This window comes from Thamnophis sirtalis, unplaced genomic scaffold (assembly GCF_051295495.1).
Source record: "Thamnophis sirtalis isolate CommonGarterSnake01/CBP01778 unplaced genomic scaffold, rThaSir2_p1.2 scaffold_2, whole genome shotgun sequence".
NCBI classification, from domain to species: Eukaryota; Metazoa; Chordata; class Lepidosauria; order Squamata; family Natricidae; genus Thamnophis; species Thamnophis sirtalis.
Genome location: NW_028261382.1, coordinates 138,275,540 through 138,299,976, shown reverse-complemented (window position 1 = coordinate 138,299,976; position 24,437 = coordinate 138,275,540). Strand labels below are relative to the sequence as shown.

Genomic DNA, 24,437 nt, shown 5'->3' with positions numbered 1-24,437 from the left:
TTCCTAAAGCATAAGTCATATTGTGAGTGTCATCCACTGATACCGAATAAGCTGCAGCATTTATCTAGTGGGTTTATGAGCACCAGTGAGGAGTAAATGATTTGATTTTGTGGGCTCAGAGGATTTGTCAGCTGCCTCAGAAGTATAATTCTAGCTCTTCATATCCCTGCTGCTTCTAATTTAGCAGGACAGGCTCATAATTGAAGCAAATTAACTATTTACACTTGCCACTTCTACCAGGCGAAAGAGGATGTATCAGCGGGAAAGACTGAGTGGGAAATTAAATCCTTCCCACTTGTGTCAGATCTGCCCTTATATAAACACATTAACAGTAATTTCATGAGGCGTCAAACATAGGAATAAATACTGAGGGATAAAATAATGAGGTGTTGCTATTGAGCTGAACTGTTGCAGCTAATATTCCTGAGAACAAATTATGCAGCCCTGAAAGAAAGCATATGGTACAGCATTCCAACCATTCTCTGGAGTGCCTTATCTGATGATAACAAATCTTTCCTGAGGTACATAACCCTGCCTTTCTGCTACCTTAACCAAGGACAAGGATTAAATAAACATGCACATTCAAATTCACATGTACTGAGATCAGCTAGTACTGGCTAGGACTCAGCTAAGATTGATGTTGTTACAGATGTGAACTTTGTGCAGCACGTTTTGTGTGGGCATGGGATTCCATTTTCAAGAAAACTACCTGATGTACTGAGCTCTGTGTGACATCAAAGCCATTCACAATAACATAAACAAGGACAATTTGTTTCTAAGTTGCTTTTGCTATTATAGCTGCACTGGGTCTTCAACTTAAGTTGCATTTAATACATTTACATCTGATTCTGATTTTTTTTTAAAGAAAGTTTTCAGCTACAAAAAAGTAAAATGAATCCGTCACAACACCTTTAAGAACATAGTGTAATAGAATATTTTTTTAAAATTAAAGAAAGATTTGCTTTTAAATCTTGTCACTATGTGTCCATAATGAAAAAGCACACCTAGTGGGGGAGGGGGGGAACCTAAAGAAAATTTGTTACAAACAAATGGGTGTAAAAGGGCCTACTATGAAGGCAGTGCACGGAGGACAGAAAAAAAAGAGGAAAATTGCACAAGGTCAATAACCCTTAGTTTCTATGAAAAAAATATTCAGAGCCTCACATGAATATAAATGTAGGAATAAAGGGGGAACTAAAGGCCTTATATAATTTGTATATTTTCAGAAATTAAAGCTGGGACACACAACAGATTCCAACAATATTCCACTTATACAAGAAACAATCCATGCTGATCTTTTATCCACCCACAGATGCATTCTCATCACATTGTTCACACTGAGCCTGCCCACCAATCAATCATGGTAGACCTACTATATACAATTAATTCTTAATTCACTAGCAAATAATAATAATGGCTAAACGGAATAACTTAGCTGGCAGATAGCAATAGCATTTAGACTTTATATACCACTTCATGGTGCTTTGGAGCTCTCTGTAAGCATTTTACAGAATCAGCATATTTCCCCCAACATTGTGGGTCCTCATTTTTTTTAAAAATTTTTTAAAAAGATTTTATTGGTAAAAAGAAAATACAACATCCATAACTTGTAAAAAACAATACAACTACATTTCAAGATATTCCCATACTATCAAATCATTATAGACATCAAAGGTTAGGTATCTTATTCCTTCCCTCCCTCTTCTCTTCCCTCATTTCTTCTTTTCCATACCCTTTTCTTCCCTCCCCCCTTACTTCCTTCTCCCCTGCCTTCCCTCCTTTCTTTTCTCCTTTCCTCCTTTCCTTCCCCCTCCTTTCCCTCCCTCAATCCTCCCTCCTTCTCACATACCTTCCCTCCCTCCCTTCCTCTTTCCCTTCTCCTTTCTTTTCTCTTAATCTCCCTCCTTTCCTCCCTCCTTCCTTCCTTCCAACACTCCTTCTCTCTTTCTTTCCCTCCCTCTTTCCCACCCTCTCTTCTTCCCTCCCTCCTTCCTCCCCCAGTTTCTTCTCTTTCTTCTCTCCTTCTTTCTTCCCACCTTCTTTCCCTTCTCTTCTTTCTCTTCCTCCTCTTTATCCTTCCCCCCTTCTTCTGCCTTTCCTATTCCTCTCCTTTCTCCTCTCCATCCTGACTTCCCTACTGTCCTCCTTCCCTCCCTTCTAACCTTTGTTACATTTGCATATTTTCCTCTGCTGAGGACAACCTGGTTCTCGTTTCCTTTCCTTGCTATAAATCCTCTCGCCTCATCTAAAATGAAGTTTAATCGCTAATTTCATGCAGGTAATTATAGCGGATTTCCTATCAGCTTTTTTAAGTTTTCCCAACATTGTAGTGTAACAAAATTGCTCAACGGTGGATTCTCCGTGGCACGACAAAACCGCGCTACGCAAAATAGCGGAGATTAAATCGCGTCACTAAAGTCGCGACGTCATCATCGCGCGTCATCACCGCGGGGACAACAGCGCGGTGACAGAAGGGCGTTCTACATGCTTCGTTCTTTGCCTCCAAAGGTAGCCCTCCTCCTCCAGCTGACAGCGGCAGCAGGCACGGGGCAAAGCGGGCTGCCCAGCAGCAGCAGCCCGCGGGAAGGGTCCAGCTCAGCCGCGGAGGGCAGCAGGAAGCCCGTGGGGGCCCCGAGCAGGGCCGCCGACGCTGGCGGCGGAGGAGGACGCAGCAGCGGCAGCGGCTGAGGCTCTCCCGGGGCCGGCGAAGCGGGCTTGCCCGGCAGAGGCAGGCTGCCCTCTTCTTCCTCAACAACATCTCCTTGGATGGGCGGCCGCCGCCACCGGGCAAGCCCGCTTCGCCGGCCCCGGGAGAGCCTCAGCCGCCGCCGCCCGCCCTGCCTCTTCCTCCGGGGGAGGCGCCGGCGGCGGAGGCCGCCCGTCCAAGGAGATGATGTTGAGGAAGAAGAGGGCAGCCTGCCTCCGCCGGGCAAGCCCGCTTCGCCGGCCCGGGAGAGCCTCAGCCGCCGCCGCTGCCACGTCCTCCTCCGCTTCCTGATGCCCCCCGCGGCTGTGCTGGACCCTTCCCGCGGGCTGCTGCTGCTGGGCAGCCCGCTTTGCCCCGTGCCCGCTGCCGCTGTCAGCTGGAGGAGGAGGGCTACCTTTGGAGGCAAAGAACGAAGCATGTAGAACGCCCTTCTGTCACCGCGCTGTTGTCGCGGCGGTAGGGTCGTTTTTTTATTAGCGCTTCGGACGCCGCGGATTTGCCTCCGCACTTATGTCGGCGCGGATAAGGGCATCGCGGTTTTGTGGTGGAACCGGATTCTCACCCCTAATACATTTCTCCTTTCGCTTATCTCTCAGTTGTTGTGTATTGTTCATTTGAGTTATTGGTTTAATCGTATTAGGTTAGTCAGCTATCTCTTTTTGTGTCTAAGTCTTCACTGACTCATCAAGCCATTTGTACAGCTTCTCCCAGACTGTATAGAAGTCTGTATCTTCTTTGTCATTAATTCGCATCGTCAATCTGTTCATTTCTGCTAGTTCTAAAATTTTATTCATTACCATAGTGTTGGTGGGGGCATTTTCACTCTTCCAGCACTGTGCGTAAACAATCCTTGACGCTGTCAGAATATGGACTAGGAGGTATTGGTTAGATTTGCAAATTTTTTGATCTATTATCCCTAATAAGAAAGTTTCCGGCTTAAGACATAGTTTAATTGACAAGATTCCATTCAGCCATCCTATATTTGCTTCCAATATGCTTTGGCTACCGGACACGTCCACCACATATGGTAGTACGTGCCCAGCACTGTTTTACATTTCCAGCATATGGCCGAAACTTTTGAAGACATTTTCGCCAGTCTTGTCAGTGGAAGATGCCAGCGGTAGAACATTTTATATATATTTTCTTTATAGGCCGTCGATTTTGTCAATTTTAGGTTCCATTCCCAGACTCTTTCCCAGTCGTCTAGGTCTATTGTGTGGCCGATGTTTTGGGCCCAGGTTACCATGACTTCTTTTACTCTTTCTGCTTCCGTTTTTCGAATCAGTAAGCAGTTGTATATTTTTGAAATTAATTTCTCATCTGGTCCAATTAAAATTTTATCTAATCCCTGGTTCTTGTTCTGGAAGCCGGGTTGTGCTAGATCGAATTTGTGTTTGTTTTGAATTTGAAGATATGGCCACCAATCGATGTTTATTCCCTTATCAGCCAAATTTTCCCTGGGGTTTAGTTTGTTTTGGTCGTCTAGCAACTGTTGGTAGGTAACAATTTTATCCAAATTTATCAAATTCGGGTATATCAGGGCTTCCGTCGGAGATATCCATTTAGGTAGTTGCGTGTAGTATCTCCTTCTAATTTCGAGCCAGTCCTTAATCAATACCCCCCTTAAATGGTGACTACTAAAATAATTGTGGATTTTATTTCCCTCGCACCATAAGTAGTTGTGCCACCCGTATTGCAGGTCGTGGCCCTCTATTGTTAAGATTCTTTTATTAGCTAACATTACCCATTCTTTTATCCACATAGTTGTTGCTGCTTGATGATATGTTTTCCATTCCGGTAAGCCCATTCCCCCTTGAGTTCTTTTATCCTGCAGGTGCATATATTTTATTCTGGGCTTTTTACCATTCCATATAAAGTTTCGAATCATTTTGTCCAAATCATTATAAAATTTTTCCCCTAGCTTGACCGGTGCCGTTTGAAATAGGTAGAGGATTTTTGGCAAAACATTCATTTTAATTACTGCGACTCTTCCCATCAGTGATAGTTGTAGTTTTGACCAGGTTTTTAAGTCCTTTTGAGTATTCTGTAACAACTTATCATAGTTGTCTTCTTTTATGGAAGAGCATTTCGCAGACAGCCAGATCCCTAAATACTTAATTTTTTTAGTTACCTTTAATTCCATTGTTTTCTCTAGTTCTCCAATCTGGTTTTTGGGGAAATTTTTTATAATCATTTTTGTTTTTTCCTTGTTTATTTTTAAACCGGCCACACACCCAAAGTTCTCAATGTCCTTCATCAAATTCGGTCCTGAAAGTAAGGGGTCTTCCACGATAAAGACCATGTCATCCGTGAAGGCCTGTACTTTATATTGTTCTTTTTTTATGGTCAAGCCCCTAATTTCTTGATTTGATCTTATCCGATTTAAAAGGACCTCTAGTGACATAATAAATAGTAGTGGGGAGAGCGGGCACCCTTGTCTAACACCCTTTCCAATTTGTATCCTCTCCGTTAGTTCCCCGTTGACTATGATATTTGCAGATTGCCGTGAATATATAGATTCTGTAATCTTAATGAATTTGTCGCCAAATTTCATCATTTTTAGTTGAGTGATTAGAAAGTTCCAATCTAGGTTATCAAAGGCTTTCTGGGCGTCGACAAAGATTAATGCGAGTTATTTCTCAGATCTTGTTTGATATAATTCCAGGGTATCAATTATTATTCTTGTATTGTTTCTAATATGTCTTTTTGGGAGAAAGCCGTTTTGATCCGAATGGATACTTTGATTTAATATTATTTTTAGTCTTTCCGCCAATATTGATACAAAAATTTTATAATCTGCATTTAACAGGGATATGGGTCTATAATTTTGGACCTTGCTACTGTCCGCCTCTTCTTTTGGTATTAGGGTGATGTAAGCTTCCCCCCATGATTTTGGGACCCTACCATTTTGTAGTGCCTCATTACATAGTTCTAATAATTTGTCTTCTATGGTATTTTGAAGTTTTTTATATATTTCCGACGGAAGCCCATCCGGCCCAGGTGTTTTATTGTTTTTTTGTTTTTGAATGGCCTTTTTCAGTTCTTCTTGTGTGATTTCTTTATCGAGCATCTCTCTCATCTCCTCCGACAAGACTGGAAGCTTCTGCTTTATAAGGTATTTTCTAATGTCTTGTTCATTAATTTCGTCTTGTTTATATAGTTTCCTATAATAGTTCTGTACTATCTTTTTCTTTTCTCCTATTTCTTGTTTCAAATTCCCCTCCTCGTCACACAATTGTTTAATAATTCTTTTGACCTTCTCCTTTCTTATTTTGTGGGCCAACCATCTCCCAGTTTTATTTGCATGTTCAAAATAATTCTGCTTCATTCTCTTAATGTTTTGTGCTATTTCCTTTTGAGAGATCAAATTTATTTGGTGTTTAATTAACTCTCCTTTTTCCCTGTGTCTACTGTTTTCTGGCTCTTTCTGGGTCAGCAGTTCCGTCTCTCTTAATTCTTTGTTCAGTGTATTAAGTTTTTCCCTGTGCACTTTGTTTCTTCTTATTATATAGGCTATAGATGTTCCCCTCACAACTGCCTTCATCGTGTCCCAAACATTTTGTATTGAGGTCTGCTCTTTACAGTTTTCTTTAAAGAAGTAGCCCAATTCCTTTTCTATTTGTTGTACAAATTGTTTCTCTTGTAGTATGTTCTGGTTTAATGTCCACCTAGCTTTTATCCTTGCCTTCCCTTTCCATTGCCATAAGACTCGGTGATGGTCGGCCCACTTGTTGGTTGTTATTTCAATATTTACAGTATCCATGAGTAGCTCCGAGTTTGACCAAACCATGTCGATACGGGACCATGAATTATGTGGATGGGAGTAAAATGTGTACTGTTGCATCTTGTCATTCATTGTTCGCCAGACATCATAAAGATCTAATTCCTTCACCATATTTACATAGGCAGACGGTAGTTTCCTTCTTGTGCTTTTCTTGTGTGTACCCTTATAGTCCATCTTACCGTCTGCTATAGCGTTGAAATCCCCTAGAATACATATATTTTGCCACTCTATTTCATTTATCCTCATATAGATTAATATAAAATCTCTCTTGTTTTTGATTTGGGGCATAGATTCCAACTAGTAAAATTTTTTCCCCACCATTAGTTATCTCCACCATTAATACCCTACCGTCTTTGTCTGCATGTATTAATTTGGGGTTCAACCATTCTTTTATATACATCACAATTCCTCTTTTTCTGGTTTGTGCTGACGAGCAGAATGTTTTACCTAGTTTTGGACAGACCAACAGGTTATTGTACTTTTCTTTAATGTGGGTTTCCTGAAGACAGATTACATCTAACTTTTGTTTCACTAGATCCAACAGTACATGTTTTCTTTTGGAAGTTATGTTAAGACCATTTACATTTGCTGATAGCACATTTGTTTCCCATTCTTCAATTCCATTACACGTTATTCGCTTTGAGGGCGCCTTTAGATCGTGTCTCGATGGGTGACCTTGCTCTCGAATCTTCTCTGCCATATCTCTCTCGTTCTCTGGCCTCTCCCGGCCCCCGCCCCTCTGGTTGAGTTTCAATTATAGTGTCCTCCTGTCTTAAAAGTCCTTCTTTATTAAACCTCTCATCGTCTGCTAGTAAAAGTTCCTGGAATTCTTGAGCTTTCGCCAAGGTATCTATCCGGTATTTCTTTTCCCTCCATGTTATCAACATTCCTTCTGGAAGGAGCCATCTGAACTGGATTCTGTCTCTGTTTAAACGTGTGGAGAGGAAATTGTATTTCCTTCTCTTCTCTCTGACTCTCCGTGGAGTCTGTTTTAAGATGAGAATTTCTTTACCCTTGCATGTTAGAGAGTCCCCTCTTATTGTACTTAGAATGTCCTCTCTCAGCTGCCTTCTCAACACCCTCACATGGATCTCCCTCGGAAGCCGGTGGCATCTCGCGAAGCCTGTATTGACTCTATAGGCTTCGTCCAGTTCGTTAATAACCTCTTTTTTCGGCCTGTCGAGGACTAATCCCAGGATTTCTCCTATCAGCTTCCGGAGGTTTTCATCTTTTGCTTCCTCCACGTTTTGTAGTCTTAAATAATATGCTGATCGCTCTAATTCTAGTTGGAGGATGGCCTCCTCCAGGCTTGAGTTTATAGATTCCAGATTGTCCTCCACTTTGTCTATCCTTTTTTCCGCTATTTCCGTTCTCCCCTTAACATTTTGAATTTCCTGCTCATTTTTCAGCAGCGCTGTTTGTATTACTCCTATACGTTCCTCAATTTTTCCCATATTGTTTCTTACTTCATGCATTTCATTCTTTACTCCCTCCAGGCCTTTAGTGACACTTTCACCCATCTTCAATATTGTCTCTTGTAGGGAGTCCATTGTTACCACCTGGTCTTGTAGGGTTGGGGCTGCCTTATCTCCCGTTTGCCTGCCCTCAGGGGACTTTTCCCTCACCGGGATAGATAGGGGAGTTTGCTTTTTACTCCCTTTAATTAAAGTTACTGTTTTTGTTGCCATTTGCTTTGATTCAGCTCTTCCCCTTTAAGGTGTAAGTCTAGTACCTCTCGGACAGGTCACAGTCGGTGTTAGTGGGGGGGCAGAGATCATCCCCTAGGCCCCTAAATTATGGGGTGCCTCAGGGCTCGGTCTTATCCCCCCTACTATTCAACATCTACATGAAACCGCTGGGAGAGATCATCCGCAGGCACGGGATTAGATACCATGAATATGCGGACGATACTCAATTGTATCTGTCCGCCCCGTGCCAACTCAATGAAGCGGTAGACGTGATGAGCCGGGGCCTTGAGGCCGTTATGGACTGGATGAGGGTTAACAAGCTTGTGCTCAACCCAGAAAAGACCGAGTGGCTGTTGTGTTTTCCTCCCAAAGATTTGGCTACTATTCCACCACTCAGGCTGGGGGGTCAAATTTTATACCCCTCAGAGAGGGTTCGCAACTTGGGAGTCCTCCTGGATCCACAGCTGTCATTTGACCACCACTTAACGGCTGTGACCAGGGGGGCATTCGCCCAGGTTCGCCTGGTGCGCCAGTTGCGACCCTACCTGAATCGGGAGGCTCTCACAACAGTCACTCGGGCCCTTGTGACCTCTAGGCTGGAATACTGCAATGTGTTCTACATGGGGCTGCCCTTGAGGAGCATCCGGCGACTTCAGCTAGTGCAGAATGCAGCCGCGCGAGTGATTGCGGGTGCACCCCGATTCACCCGCATAACACCTATCCTCCGCGAGCTGCGCTGGCTACCTGTCGATCTCCGGATGCGCTTCAAGGTGCTATTAATCACCCATAAAGCCCTACATGGCGGTGGATCTGGATACTTGAGAGACCGCCTTCTGCCAATTACATCCCTGCGACCGATAAGATCCCATAGATTAGGCCTCCTCCGTATTCCATCGGCCAGCCAGTGTCGGCTGGCAACTACAAGGAGGAGGGCCTTCTCAGCAGTAGCCCCGACCCTTTGGAACGAGCTCCCCGTGGAGATTCGTACCCTCTCCACCGTCCAAGCCTTCCGCATAGCCTTGAAGAACTGGCTCGCCCGTCAGGCCTGGGGTTAGGATAGTTACCCCTCCCTAATGATGAATGTATGTTGCTTACTATTTTATTACATGTTTCTGTCTTAATGTTTGTATTCCCCCTTCCCAGTTTTGTGTGAGCCGCCCTGAGTCCCCTCAGGGAAAAGGGCGGCCTACAAATACTAATAAAATTCTAAAAATTCTAAAAAAAAATTCTAGTACCTTCTGAATGCTATTTGAGTAATTATACAGAGCCCGGGGTACATACAAGGTAATTAAGCTGGAGCAGGGCTGTGAAATATAGGCTCAGTTAATTTTATAGAGCCTGGGAGACGTCTACTAGTCAGGAAAAGAAACGTTTCAGCGTGATACGACAGGGTGCAGGAGAGGCCAGGAAGTGTTTAGAACTCACCCATCACTCTCTTCCTGTTGTCAGTGTAATGTTATCCTTCTGCTGTCTCTGGCTGTAATATGACACCGCGTACTTAGTAATTTAGAGTTGGTTCAAACCCTTGTGCTTAAGCTTTTTCCCTTTTTCCCAGGCAGGCAGATCCAGCTGACTGTCTTTCTCTCCTCCGTCTCGTCCTCCGTTAGTCCTCAAATTTAAATAGTCCAAAGCCTCAGTCTTCCTCTATCTACTCCATCAATCAGCTCTCTCAAAAATTTCCTGTTTGTCTTTACTAGCCGCTGCAGATAAATGCGCCCACACACGTATCTGTATTTATTGCAGTTAAGTTGTTTATCTTTTAGATTTAGGCTTTTAAATCAGCTCTTGTAATTACCGTCATTTGATCCGCTATGTTCCCTGCTGCTGTATCTCCCTTCCTTATTAGAGGCTGGCAGTCACGTCTTCTGGTCGGCCATTAATCAGCCGACCTCTTTTGCACGAACTCTGAGGGAGCCTCTTGCTTCGTGGGGGGAGATCGCCTTTCACCCTCCACTGCCCAGAGGCTTCCCCTCTCCACAGGTCTTCACACCTCGAAGGGACCTTGCCTATTACGGCTACGCTCGTGCAAAGACCAGGCGAACCGAACAGAGGATCTGTCAGCAGCTCGTTCCGGCGTGACGCCAGACCGGAAGTCTGTGGGTCCTCATTTTACTGTCCTCAGAAGGATGGAAGGCTGTATCAACCTTGAGCCTGATGAGATTTGAAACACCAAATTGCAGGCAGCTGACAGTCAGCAGAAATACCCTGTAGTACTGCATTTTAACTACTGTGCCAGTACAGCTCTCAATGTTGCTTGGTTTAAATTAATGGGGAATTGATCATTGTTTGAATTTTGCTTTAAGGTTTCAATCACATAAAAATATGTAGCAAATGTTAATATTTGCTTTATTGCACGTTCTTTAATGCATTACACATTGGTTTTTCTATAGTTTAGAAGATAAACTGTCAAACTGTAGTGATTTCCTTTATTAACTGACATAGTAATGAAATAAACACAGCTGGAAAATGGGAAACCCTTGGATGTTTCCATCAATTAGCATAAACATATCTGGCAAACACTTGAAAGAACTGTCTGCAATGATTTGTGTGTAAATTCTATAAAACAAGAGACAAATTATTTCATGTCATATTTAGAATGGGTGTCAGGACACTGCATATACCCCCTGATAGGTGAAGTGAAGGTAGCAATAGTAAAAAGTAGTCTCTAGAGATCCTAGCTTATACAGAATACAGTGAGTTGCTTAGGGTCAAACTGGACTTTGGTTGCATTTATGCTATATTAAGCCCCAATTGATCAATACTTACTTTATGTTGCAAGAAGTAATGTAATTATAGATTATTATTATAATATTAATAAGTCATAACCTGGTCTACAGTTTTTCCTACTAAAAAGCATTCTATAGAAGATTTCGTTGATGAAAACCATGCATTTTAATAGAGGTGATGGGGGTAGGAAAATAAGCTCTACAAAATAAGGATAAGGACTTTTTTTATAGTGTGTAAGCACAAAGAAAAAAACTCACAAAGAACAAAGGAGAGCAAAGAGTGGTTGACATAAAAAGTGATTAAAAAAAAGACAATCATTGTGATCAATTTTGACAGAAAGAAAAAAATGATTTGAAAAATGTGTGAAGAAAACTAAGCAAGATGCTTCCAGCAGCGAAAATAAAAATAAAAGCAATTAAATGTAAAGAACTGAAGTGAATGAATGCTGGAAGGAGTGTTATGAGGCATATAAATACTGATAGAAGAGCAGTATAGCAGTTGCACAGAATTAATTGATAATGGCTATGTTTAAGAGCATGCTACTGCCCACTTTGTTACATGTGAATGAGGACTGGATAAATCAAAAGAAATGTAATAGTAGAATTACGTGGAAATAAAGTACCTAAAGTATGCATGAGAAAAATAAAACAAAGATATGATCAAGAATTAATGGGTGCTCAATGAATGTAGAGCTGTGGTGGCAGTGGTGAGAATACAGTATTGCATGCTGACTCTGCTCATTGCTAGGAGTTTGATCCTGAGTTACTCAAGGTTGGCTCAGTTTTCCATCCTTCCAAGGTTGGTAAAAGACAAAGATGCTAATTATTTTTTATCTGATATGTAGTATATATTTAGAAGAAGCAATAATATTACAGCTGTTAAATGGAATCCTATTATATTTTTGCTATTTTAACCATGTTACTAATGAAGAAGTGCTGCAAAAGAGTTCCTCCTCCAAATTACATAACATTGTTGCAACGTAGGAAACATAGGTAACTTGAAGATCATATACTCTGCATGGAGAATAATCTCCCAATGTGGCAATGAGTTTCCGATGCCAAATGATCAAGAGGATGCCCTTGAAATATATGGCTAAGAACGTTCATAGATGACTTAAAGACTTTAAACATCACTTGGGAAGACGCTGATCTACTCCCCCAAAACTGAAAATACTGGATATTCCTTGCTTCTCGATTGCTACATAGTATGGGAAGATCTAATGCTAAAGCTAAAATGCTAAACCGAATCCAGAGTGTTTTCTGAAAGCTTTCTTTTGTTATGAGAAAACCCTATTTTCTTTTCAATTAGATAGCAGTGCAACTTCCTCAAACAATGACAGTTTCAAGCCTGTAATTGAAAAAAATGCTGTCAGAGGCATTTGCCTGACAATATTTGTGATAAATTTGTCCACATGCTGGTGCCATTTGGTTAATTCATTCTTATTATAGCACTGAAGTGCAGATCACTCACATGGCTCTTTAATTGTTCTGTAAATGTAATTAATTTTCATTGCATTAACACCATTCATTTTGTTGATATTTTTTCTTCTTTTAACACTTTTTTTGGTTTTAAAAACATTATCTCTATTTTTAAACATAATTGTCCTGATTTTTTTTTTTAAAAAAAGACAAAAACTCAATTATCCAATAAAGCCATTTTCTTAATGTAACAATCAAATGGGTGAAAAATTATAATGTAATTTGTTCAGCTTTGTTTGTTCAATAATTCAGCTACCATACTGTATTATTAAGCAAAGTCATTTACAAAATATAATCTAACCAATACAATATATTGAGTCATTACAACTATTAGAAAATCTCAAAATATTATGATTATTCTCTGGCACTATAGATAAAAAAAAGCATTATTTGAAATTGGTGAAATTATTTTGATTACCTTACTATTAGTACTGATGTTACCGTAAGTGAAGTTATACTTGGTAGAAATTAATGAAGTATTAGAATAAAAATTACAAGGATGACCTCAAAATGAAAAGTAGGAAAACTTCATCCATGTTTGTTTTATTAAAATGTATGCACAAAAAGCATTAATATGCAAAAGGAGAAAAGTAACCAGAAAGCATATTCTATTGGAATTGCAAAAACTGTTAGTAAACATCTGAAAAATATATCTTTAACAGACCACTGATGTTCAGTAATATGGAATTTAGATGTAAAGTCCTAGAAATGAATACTGCAAACCAATGCTACTCTTGACATGGACCTATGTTAATTTTCAAAACATCAATGAGTGTAAGCATATCATAAGAATATTTGAAGACTCAATCTGCTCAACATTCTGTTTCCACAGTGAACCAAATGTATATAGGTTATCTATGTAAGGATAAATTTGAAGTTTTAGAAGTTGTGGGTACTCCAAAATGAGGCTTTGAAGAAGAGACTGGACAACCATTTGTCTGAAATGGTACAGAGTATCCTGTTTGAGCAGGAAGTTGGACAAGAAGAACTCCAAGGTCCCTTCCAGCTGTTATTCTGATAGGAATACAATATCATCCTGCTCCTGTTTTGAATGGTATGCAGTCATGGTTCAACAAAGTCGATTTTGAAAAATTTGGATGCCTATTATATTCACAATTTGCAAAAAGCAGTTATCTCCAACGCAAGCATTCCAATTCACAAGAAAATTCTTAGACCATCTAGTAACATCATGCATATGTAATTTTTCCAGTCTTTAACACTAGTCTGAAGACAATAGGTAAATACGTGTAAAAGAAATTTGGTTCTCGGATATATGGGCATAATAAGAACTTGTTTTAGTGATAAAAAGAAATGTTCCCAAAATAGCAGATAAATAAACTAATAATTTCAAAAGCAATGTAACACTTTACCTGCTTTTGCTCTTCTCCCAAGCCATCCCACATAGATGCTACAATTTTAGAAACTTCACCAAAAGTAGCATTTGGATTTTGGCCCTTAATAGCTGCTTGAGTGTCTCGGAAAAATAATGCATAGGCAGAAACAGGTTTTTGTGGCTCATTAGGATCCTTCTTTTTCTTCTTCTTGGGAGTTTTGGGTTTCTTTCCCATGTCAGATGCAGGTCTTTTTTCTCCCCCATTGATCTACCAAAAAGAAAAAAAAAACATTATAAAACAAACTATTGCAATTATTATTGAAAACCAAACTAAATCTCTGTTCTTCCATCATATGAATTTAGACATTTTTAGCTTAAACTTTAATTATAGCCCTTTTATAATCCAAATTATTAACCTCTTACTTTATTTTATTTATAAAATTCATTTATAAAGTTATATGCCCTTGAAGAGCATTCGGAGACTTCAGCTTGTCCAGAATGCAGCCGCGCGAGCGATTGTGGGTGCATCTCGGTACACCCACGTTACGCCTATCCTCCACGAGCTGCACTGGCTGCCTATTGGACTCCGGATGCGCTTCAAGGTGCTAGTCGTTACTTTTAAAGCCCTACATGGTATCGGACCTGGGTACTTGAGAGACCGCCTCCTGCCAATTACCTCCCTACGACCAATTAGATCCCACAGATTAGGCCTCCTCCGGATTCCATCAGCTAGCGAATGTCGACTGTCGACCCCCCCCGGGGGAGGGCCTTCTCTGTGGCTGCTCCGGCCCTCTGGAACGATCTCCCCGTGGAGATTCGGACCCTCACCACCCTTCAGGCTTTCCGCAAAGCTGTTAAGACCTGGCTGTTCCGGCAGGCCTGGGGCTGATGAGTTCCCAGCCCCACTCGAATTGTTGTGGCTGTTGATGAGTTTTTTAATCTGTTTTTTGTATTTTGTTTTGTCTTGTTTGTTTTCTTTGTGTTGCCCCCTTCCCTATTTGGTTTGTTAGCCGCCCTGAGTCCCTCTGGGAATAGGGCGGCATACAAGTTTAATAAACTGAACTGTTTTCATTCTATCTAAACTCTTTTATTAATATGATGATTAATTTCAATAGAAGTGAATATATGTTGCTTAGGGTTGCTTTTCCAAAACATCTTAAGTAAATCAAAAGATCCAGTAGGCCAAGAAGAAAGAACAGGAGTCATCTACAACATCCAGTGTGAGGACTGAATCAGCTACTAGATAGGAAAAGGCAGAAAACACGCAGACTGCATCTATGAACACTAACCAGAAGTAAGAAGACATGATAAACACTTCTTAATTTCACAACACTTGGACATTAGATTCTTGTTTGGATAGGTTAGATATCTTGTTTATATTCAAGTATGGATGTGCTATATATTGTTCAGGAAGCGCAGTGTCATTATGCAGTATGGATTGTAGTTTTTATACAATAAAGCACTCAAGCTGGTAACTAGGTAACAACGAAAACTGTTCTATTCTGTTATTGTGGTTTGTCTTTTAATAAATGCCCTCTAGAAATGGATCTGCCTCAATTGGTTTGCCTATTGATCTTGTACAGTGTGTGCTTGGCTTAAGTCCATCAGTTGTACATATATGTCAAGTAGGTCAGAACAAATATGGTTTTAGTGTAAAGCCTGGATATTTGGTGGTATGTTCTAGATGGCAGCAGGAAGCACCTAGGTGTGCATGAGAGTTTTTTCTGTGTAATGTCCAATGTTTATATGTCCATTGTGTAGTTTTACTGTAATATCAAGGCTGATGATGGAGCATTGCTGAATTTTTAGAGATTACCGTATTTTCACCCATATAACCCGCCCACGCAAATAACCCGCACACGCATATAACCCGCGGGTTTTCCGGATCGTGTAAAATATTTCCCGTATACCCCGCCCACGCATATAACCCGCCCACGCATATAACCCACGACGAGTAAAAGAGAAGGGAAACAGCTGAGATGGGGGAGGAAGAAACGGAGAAAGAAGCCTGCGCACGCTGGGGAAGAGGAAAGGAACGAAGGAGAAGGAAACAGCTGAGATCGGGGTGGGGGAAGAAACGGAGAAAGAAGCCTGCGCACGCTGGGGAAGAGGAAAGGAACGAAGGAGAAGGAAACAGCTGAGATCGGGGTGGGGGAAGAAACGGAGAAAGAAGCCTGCGCACGCTGGGGAAGAGGAAAGGAACGAAGGAGAAGGAAACAGCTGAGATCGGGGTGGGGGAAGAAACGGAGAAAGAAGCAAGCCTCCGATCGTGTAAGCCTCCGATCGTGTAAAATATTTTCCGTATACCCCGCCCACGCATATAACCCGCAGGGGGGCGCTGTGCATGTAAAAACCGCATATAACCCGCGGGTTATATGGGTGAAAATACGGTAGTTAATCTTCATGATGATGAAAATGCCATCAATGTATCTCAACTACAAGAGAGATTTCAGGGTCAGTCATGAAGATGTTGGCAACCCTGTGTTATTGCTGACCAAAATGTAGTATGGAAGAATTATAAGTCATACAGTTTAGGGACAAGGTATGATGATTTCAGTGGTTATCCCAAAGGTGTTTTTTCAAGAGGCAACTGGAGTTTCTTGTTTTTCTTTTAAGACATTTTGCTTCTCATCCAAGAAGCTTCTTCAGTTCTAACTAGATGGTGGAGAATAGAAGGATTTATACTCCTTGCAGACAGCTGGTCATTTGCATTCTTAGTGTTTCTTATACACCAATGAATGCTGGCAGCATAATATCTGAATACAAGATCCACAAAAGTTAAATGGCTGCTGTGATGAATACAATGTCAATGGGATGACCTAGTTTGCATTCTTTTTGAAAAAATGTACAAAATTCTTATGAAGGATCCTGTGATATTTTTCTGTAGAAATAGTCTTGAATGTCTTCTGGAAAGTGCATCAGATTGTGTAATTCTTTCCATTAAATTGCTGTGGGTTCTGAGGATATAATATAGTTTTGGAGAGCTGTTTCCGTGAATAATCCATCTGATTCATAATGACAATTGCCCTTTCTGTGTCAGTTTATTTAATGATCATATTGCTGCTGCTCATGAGACCTTGGATGATGTCTCATTTTGCCCTGCAGAGCTTGTTGAATAAGAGTACTTTTTTTTAATTGCTGAATATGGTTTCAGTTTGTTGGCAACAGTATTCAGTGTAGAAATCCGATTCAGTGTTATATCTATATGAGGCATTCATGCATCTTAATGCATTTGAAGTATGGTGAATCTGTAGTTTTGTATTGTTCTTGATGTTAGTTTGATGATAGCTGTATGTCTAAATTTTATTTCTTATTCTAAAGCTACTTAAGTCTCAAGCAAGGAAAAATTACTGTATAGCCCTCACAGAGTTTATATTTTGTGGGGGTTTAGTGTAGCAAGATAATACGTCTCATGCAAGAATTGGAGTGTTCTAACTGGTTAACAGAGCAACTAGTAAGTTTATAATGCTGTGGGAAATCTCTGAAACTGTTATACTGAGTGAAACTCATAGATGTGTGGAACAATTTATTTTCTTTTTCTTCAAGGAGGTGAGATTTATAGAATAAGATTGTTGCCAGGGCCTGGTGAAATCTTTATGCTCTTGGAGTTTCAGGGTAGAGATGATGTGGGAGAGTAATTTTTGCTTGCTGTAAAGGATTCTGGTTAGTTGGCTTATGATTCTCTTGGGGAAATATAGCATAATCTTCAGCTACAGTCTATGCAATATATGTCCCTTACAGGGTTATTTCTTTTCAGTCCTTAGGAACGATGTCATATTGTGTTGCACTTTTTAAAGAAGAAGTCTGTATCTCTGCTGGTATGATAATTAGCATAATCTTTTCATGAACTAAGTTAAGACATGTCTATACGCTGCTAATATTTAAAAGAACTTTAGGCTTTTCTTTAGTTCAAGAATAAAATAATAAACAGGTAATATTTGAATTAGAATCAGCCCTTTAACAACTGGTTGGCCCTTTACAATGGCCCTAGAAAGGGTGTTTTATGACTTCCAGCTGTCGGAAAATGTGTTAACTTCCTGGAGTCACATGACCACATTTTGGATGCTTGGCAAGTGGCTCACATTTTCCACTGGTTGTAACATCCTCTGGTTATGTGAGCATGATTTGCAACATTTTTTTTATCAGTTTCCGGCAAAAACACCAATTTGGGAGAATAGATTTGGACTTACAACTTAAATCACTTAACAACCACTATAAAACTGTTGTAAAATTGGATACTTTAACATGGTCTGGTCATAAACATGAGTGTCTCAATTTATGAGCATCATGAGTTACAACCAAAATTCCAATTTCAACAGTGGTCATAAACTGAGAACCACTGTATTCTGGAATTTGGGATTGAAAGAGGAAGTTTACGTGAGGCTACAGGGCTGTTTATTTTTTTAACACTGCACCAGTGTTCATCAGTTAATGAACAATCAAGCTTGAGAATACGAGCAGTGGTATATGCAACGCCAGTCAGTTTTCACTCTGAATAGTATTTATGAAAGTAGAACTCAAACATATAACCTACTGAAATTTTTTGTTAACATTTTTTTATGTATAAGAATAAAATAATAGTAGTTCTTTGGGTATCACCTCAAACAACTATAATAATAAAATATTCCATGGTTCTTCTTATATTTAGTAAGAACTTTTTCTTATGCAAATTGGCATTTTTGTTACAATAGATCATTGTCAGGGTTCCAAGTAATATGGCCATAGCAAACAGAATTCCAAGGCAGGTTCCTCAAAGAATAGGTTTATTTGGCATATCATATTGGCACAGGCTGGTTAAAACTGAATATTCCCACAGTTTTTACCTAATTAAAAGTTTCCCCTCAAACAATCAGTCACATGGCCCAATCAAGGTGCTGTCCCATTGCCTATTAACCTCACTCCTCTCTCCGACCAGTGTGGAAATGTCCTTGGTTCCCAGGGCAAAGTATTTTGTTTTGGCTACAAAACCCCATATATCTCTATTTCCCCCTCCCTATCCCTCAGCTCCAGTGTGGCAATACTAAAGCCTCAAAATGGTTACTGTCAGGTCAGCTTCAGGGTTGACATAGTATTTCTCTCACACTCAAAGGCAAAATTAAAATTCCTTACTACCTAATAAGACTGCCATATACAATGTGATCACCTAAACATCAGGAACTTAGTACTTGTAGCATTAGTGCAGAAAGTCAGCATTATCCGTCTCTTGGATGTGTAGACTCTGAAAGCATTAAACATCTGTTTATAAGATCCTTAAACTATATGCATGATTGTCTTACGTTATTGAAACATAAATTAAGAAATCTGCAATGTTAAATTTATTATGGCTTTATTCAGCACTGGAATGCTTATGACGTAGAATGTTCTTTTTCTTTCAAAGTGTAGTCTTTTCACTTTTTATTAACATCAGAACAACCATGTTTATCCTTTAGGATCAAGATAATAAACTTGCAGCACAAAGGTGGAAACCCAAATTTTTATACATTTTTAGCTAACCATTATTCAGCTACTTAGAATAGATACTTACCAAGTAACTACTGGCATACACAGAAGATTAGATAGGAAAACTGCTCTCTCTGAGACAGGATGAATGTTTCACTGGATTTTTTTTTTCAAACAAGGAAGTTAAAACTAATTTCACATTAATAACTTGGAAATGAAGAGGGTGATTTTGGAATCTTATGCTTCTAACCAATCAGCAGTTATACAGATTTTGCTGCTAGCCATCAAAATGGAGACAGATGGGAAATTGTTTAAAAATTCTCATTCTTATTTTGCTAAGCACAGACTTCTACTTCAAAATCCCTGGAGGTATAGTTAGCTTGTGGTAATCCACCTCCTGTCAGGCCTCATTGCTTAATTATAGTGATGTATTTAACTTATTTATCACAAGACAGCACAAGTCACTCACTCTAAAAATCTGTATTAGCTATGATTCACAAATAATAGATCACAAGTATAGATAGATGAGGATTTAAGACTATCAAAAAAGATGTAATGATGATATCTAAATCCTCCCTGAGAAGCTAAGTAATACCTAAACGCATATTTAAAATAAACAGCAATAATTCCAGGATTTAAATGGAAGGTAGGAGAGCTGTTTTATTGAACATAGATTAAACAGATTTTAATTCAAGTACCATCTGCATAACAGACTGAGCAAACAACATAAAATTCTACTTAAAATAAAGTAAACTGTTAAGTTTTCTGCTACAAAAAACAAAAAACACAGCAAAGCTTTAGTGATCATATTTCACTTAGTTAACATTTGCTGTTGACAATCCTCTCATACCCTGTTCTCTAAATTCCATGAAATCCTTTCATATATGAAATTTAAATACCCATGAAAGAGAAAGCCATCCATCTAGTTAAGAATACAGATTTGTGAAAATATCATGTGTCTAGCATGTCACAATTATAAATAGCATTACCAGAATATGCATGTTCAATGAACCAAAATAATGAATTGTTTTGCAAGGCAGTACTTGGAATATTTAAGAGGTCAAATCTAAGTTGAGGAAAATTAGAAAGTAGATATTAGACAACTTTTAAGGTATTCAGAAACAATTGTTCAGAAATATCAGTTGCTTATTGATAAATTTAGATTTATCTAAACTAAATCAGAAGTGGGTTGGGGGAGGGGGGAATGCCTGATTTGATTTGGCTGGAGTGCTGAGGGTAATACTTGAAAAAATATCTGATTTTAAATTAAATTGATTAAATATGCTACAAGTCTGACATTCAGAGCCAATAAGCATACAAATACAAATAGAGAATGTCTTTTTTCATAAGAGAGAGTTGATTCTAGTTAAGTACAAAGAGAGATGCTCCTCTCTCTTTTATTTGAGGGGATAAAAAACAGCTTTTTGTTATTTTTAAATCAAGGCAACCATTGCTCAGTTGAAACTGAGAAAAGAGGAGATAACCGATTCCCTAAAGCTCATACTAAAGACTAGAATTTTCTGGAAAAAAAGAAAATCTAGGAAAAGTGAATCAGAGTGATAGTTGCTTTATATACTATATCTGAAGAAAAAGAAAAAATATGCTGTAAAACTTTGGTGTTTATTGCTCTGTACTATGCAAATATCATCTCTTTTATTTATATATGCAAGGTCTATAATTATGTATACTTCAGCTTTCTATGCATAGTGCAGACTGTGCACGAAGAGATAAAAGCTTTGCCAATTCAAATTTTAATAACCTACTCAAATCTCTTTACCATGTATTTCTTTATTATTTGTAGCAGACTAGAACTTTCCTGTGGTATACTAGTAACATTGCTTTATTATTATTATTACAGTAGAATCTCTGGTCACAACCATAATTCATTCCATACCTTTGGTTGCAAACCGATTTGGTCATGGCCCGAACCTAATTTTGGAAATTTGGCGCTTACCCCAAAAAAATGATGCACAAGGGGAAATGGGCCGCGAAAAAAAATGTGATTTTTTTTTGGTCAGAACTTGATTTGATCGTGGTCAGAAGCATTCATGACCAATGGTTCTATTGTATTTTATTTTTCTTTTAAAGCTGCTGTTTGCCCGTGATTTCAACAGGTCTGCATTTACCTTCTTCAATAGTGAATTATAGCATATTAATAAAGTCGAAAAGAATAAAAATGGTTTATGGTTTATTTTTTATAAATAAAGTTTGATTTTGTTAATCTTTTGTGCAATTTATTATAAGAAAGGGCTGAATCCTATAGCCACATATCTTGATGGCCAGAAAGTGGACCTACAGTAATTATTTATGTCCTTTCCCCAACATCAGAAAGACAGTATAGATCGGGGTGTCAAACTGGCAGTCCACAGGCTGGATGTGTCACACGCAGGCCATGCCCACCTCAGCTCCATGAAGAGAAAATGTTGCGATACATAATGTGACGGTAACTTGACGTGGCGAGTTTGACACCCATAGTATAGATTGTGAGAACCCTCACCAAGGGCATGTATACTTTATGAGAAGCCGAGGTGGCGCAGTTGTTAGGGTGCAGTACTGACTGTTATCTGCAGTTGACTGTTATCTGCAGTTCAGCGGTTCTAATCTCACCGGCTCAAGGTTGACTCAGCCTTCCATCCTTCCAAGGTGGGTGAAATGAGGACCCAGACTGTGGGGGTGATATGCTGACTCTGTAAACCGCTTAGAGAGGGCTGAAAGCCCTATGAAGCGGTATATAAGTCTAACTGCTATTGCTATTGCTATTTTGGAAAGATAAGATAGTGGAAGCATAATTAGCTAGTAGCCACTCCAAGCAAAAGTGGGGCCATGATGTGAAAAGTATATGAAAACTGGTTGGAATAGAATGAAAAGAATTCTGTTACAAGGTGTTACAGGAGTAGGTGGAATTATACAAATGCAAATATAAAAATGATGTCTTGTGGAATGAAGGATAATAAAAATGCATGGGACAGCCCGTAATACAAGCTAATATGTTCTTGGTGATTAGCTCACAGTAACAAGGGGGGGGGTCACTGCATTGTGTACTTTTTGGAGCTTCTGACCCACTCTAAATGAGTCTTCAAAAGTAGTCCCATGCATTGCAGTACACTGCAGTTCAACTCAGTAATGATGAAGGCATGACAATGATTGCTTCACAAAATGAAGATGAGGAAACTTATTATAGTATGTTAAAAGGGAGAAAAAAGGCACAAAGAATGTAATCAAAAGATACCAAGGAACAGTTAAAATGAAAGAAGATGGTAAAAATATTCACCAATTCTGACAGAAATAAAAAGTATTTTGGGAAGTGTGTGAAGGTTAATTAAATTGCTTCAAGCAGTTTAAATTGAATTAAAAATAAAAGCAATGAAGTGAAAAGAAACTGATGTAAAAAAAATGCCAGCAGGAGCAATCTAGAGAATTCTATGGGAATGATGTGAACTTGTTGAATAGTGGAATTGGAAATAATGCTATAACATTTATGGTCAAGCATGCCTATGAATGTATTTAGTAGGCTTTAGCACATTAAAGAAAAATGAGCAATAACACAGAAGAAAATTTTTGAAGTGCCTTGGGTAGTGGGGTACCAATCAGAATTTTGGCCTTCAGTTAATCATGATTTATGAATATGAAAAGTAACATTTGAAGTTTATTTATTTTGTGAAAATATTTGCAAACAAATGTTGATAGGCTTAAATTATGGGTTTAAGGAAGTATAGATTTGGTTAATGAATGTGATATAGTGGAAATAAAGGATGATGGAGAGTAAATGGAACACTTAGTGAATCATTTGACATTCATTCATTCAATGTAAAGGTATCTATGGAGAAATATATAAGAAATGCTGATGATAACTGAAAAGAATTTTGGTACAATTTGTACCAAATAATAGACCGAATGTATGGTATAACAAGACTGTGGATCTCAAAATAAATGTATCAAAGACAAAGATTGTTGTGCTATCCAGAAAACTGAGCAAAAAATGGTAAGATGAGGCAACAAATGAGATCAAGTAGATCCATTTGTGTGTCATTGTGGAATATAAACATACAAGTATTTATATATTAATTAAATTTATATATCTGTCTATTTCATGTTAATTCTGGATGAAAAACAACAATCAGAAGAAACAATAAATAAAACTTGTACATGTATAATGTACATGTATATAAAACCTTATTAATAAATGTAAAAATGTAAAAAAGTATTAATAAATATAATACAAGCAAAAGATGCAAACCACAATTGAGCCATATGAACAAGTTTTAAGTTGCTTTGCTTAGCAACAGAAATTCTTGGGTCAATTGTGGTTGTAAGATGTGGAGTATTGGTAAATTATGATTGAATAGAATTTATGTAATTTTGAAAAAGAAAAGGGGCAAGTTTAAAGAACAAAAAGCAATATATGAAATAATATAAAGTATAGGGGAAAAATGGTTTGCATGAGTAGGTGAGTATGCAAGAGGTATGGTAAATAATGTTTTGTAAATTAGATTCAGTTATGGTTTCTTTTCTTTTTCTAATCTCAGGCCTTTAATTTTTTGGACATTTTTATGGTTCACATACTTATTCACCCAACCTATTAATGTAAATAGAAATTTCAGATAGTTGAAGTTCAGATGCTAATTTGATATTTAATGGATCAGGAAAGAAACAGGAAAGAAAGATATATATACAACAGGGATACAACAGGAAAGAAATTGAGTATTTTGAATAATTATTACATGAAGCATTTACGTATGTTTAGTTAAAATGGGATGAGGCTGAAAAAAAGAAAGTTAACATATTTCCACAGTATGGAGGCATACTGTGTAAACAAGTTTATTGGGAGAAATTCTCAATTATAATGTTTTGAGTATAGAATTTATAAATGGTATCACATCTGAAAAAAGGCATTTAAAACTGATTAAAGTTTAATTTTTTAAAAGTTTTATTGTGCTATTTACAAACAACCACTGTTTTAAAAGGGTTGGTCATACCTTTGAAGTATCTTCTTCATCTTCATGAACTGAACTGGATGGTGAAGGAGTGGCAGATTTGCTACCAGGGGGAGATGGAGAGTTGTGAGGAACATTGTTTCCACCCATATTTAAACCAAGCTGAGCACTTAGTTGTGACTGGTTAATAGTTGTCAGCTGCCCATGTGGAATTATTCCTGGTTGCCTCATATCTCCAGGCTGGACCCTTGGCCTCATGGCTGCTATCTGGGGATGGGAATTATATTGAGTTCCTTCTGCATTCCGTAATTCCTGCATCTAAAAGAAATAATATTATACATTTACTA

The 24,437-nt window shown here is 38.8% G+C and overlaps 1 protein-coding gene across 1 annotated transcript in view; it reads right to left on the bottom strand.

Annotated features, from left to right (window-relative positions):
• The window catches only part of TOX (thymocyte selection associated high mobility group box), a 233,444-nt gene that overhangs the window by 22,743 nt on the left and 186,264 nt on the right, over positions 1-24,437 (bottom strand). The window contains exons 4-5 of the mRNA XM_087707035.1: positions 24,133-24,408; positions 13,755-13,985 (exon numbers count right to left, since the gene is read on the bottom strand). Of these exons, the coding sequence (XP_087563161.1) occupies positions 13,755-13,985; positions 24,133-24,408 (507 nt within the window). The remainder of the gene's footprint in view (positions 1-13,754; positions 13,986-24,132; positions 24,409-24,437) is intronic.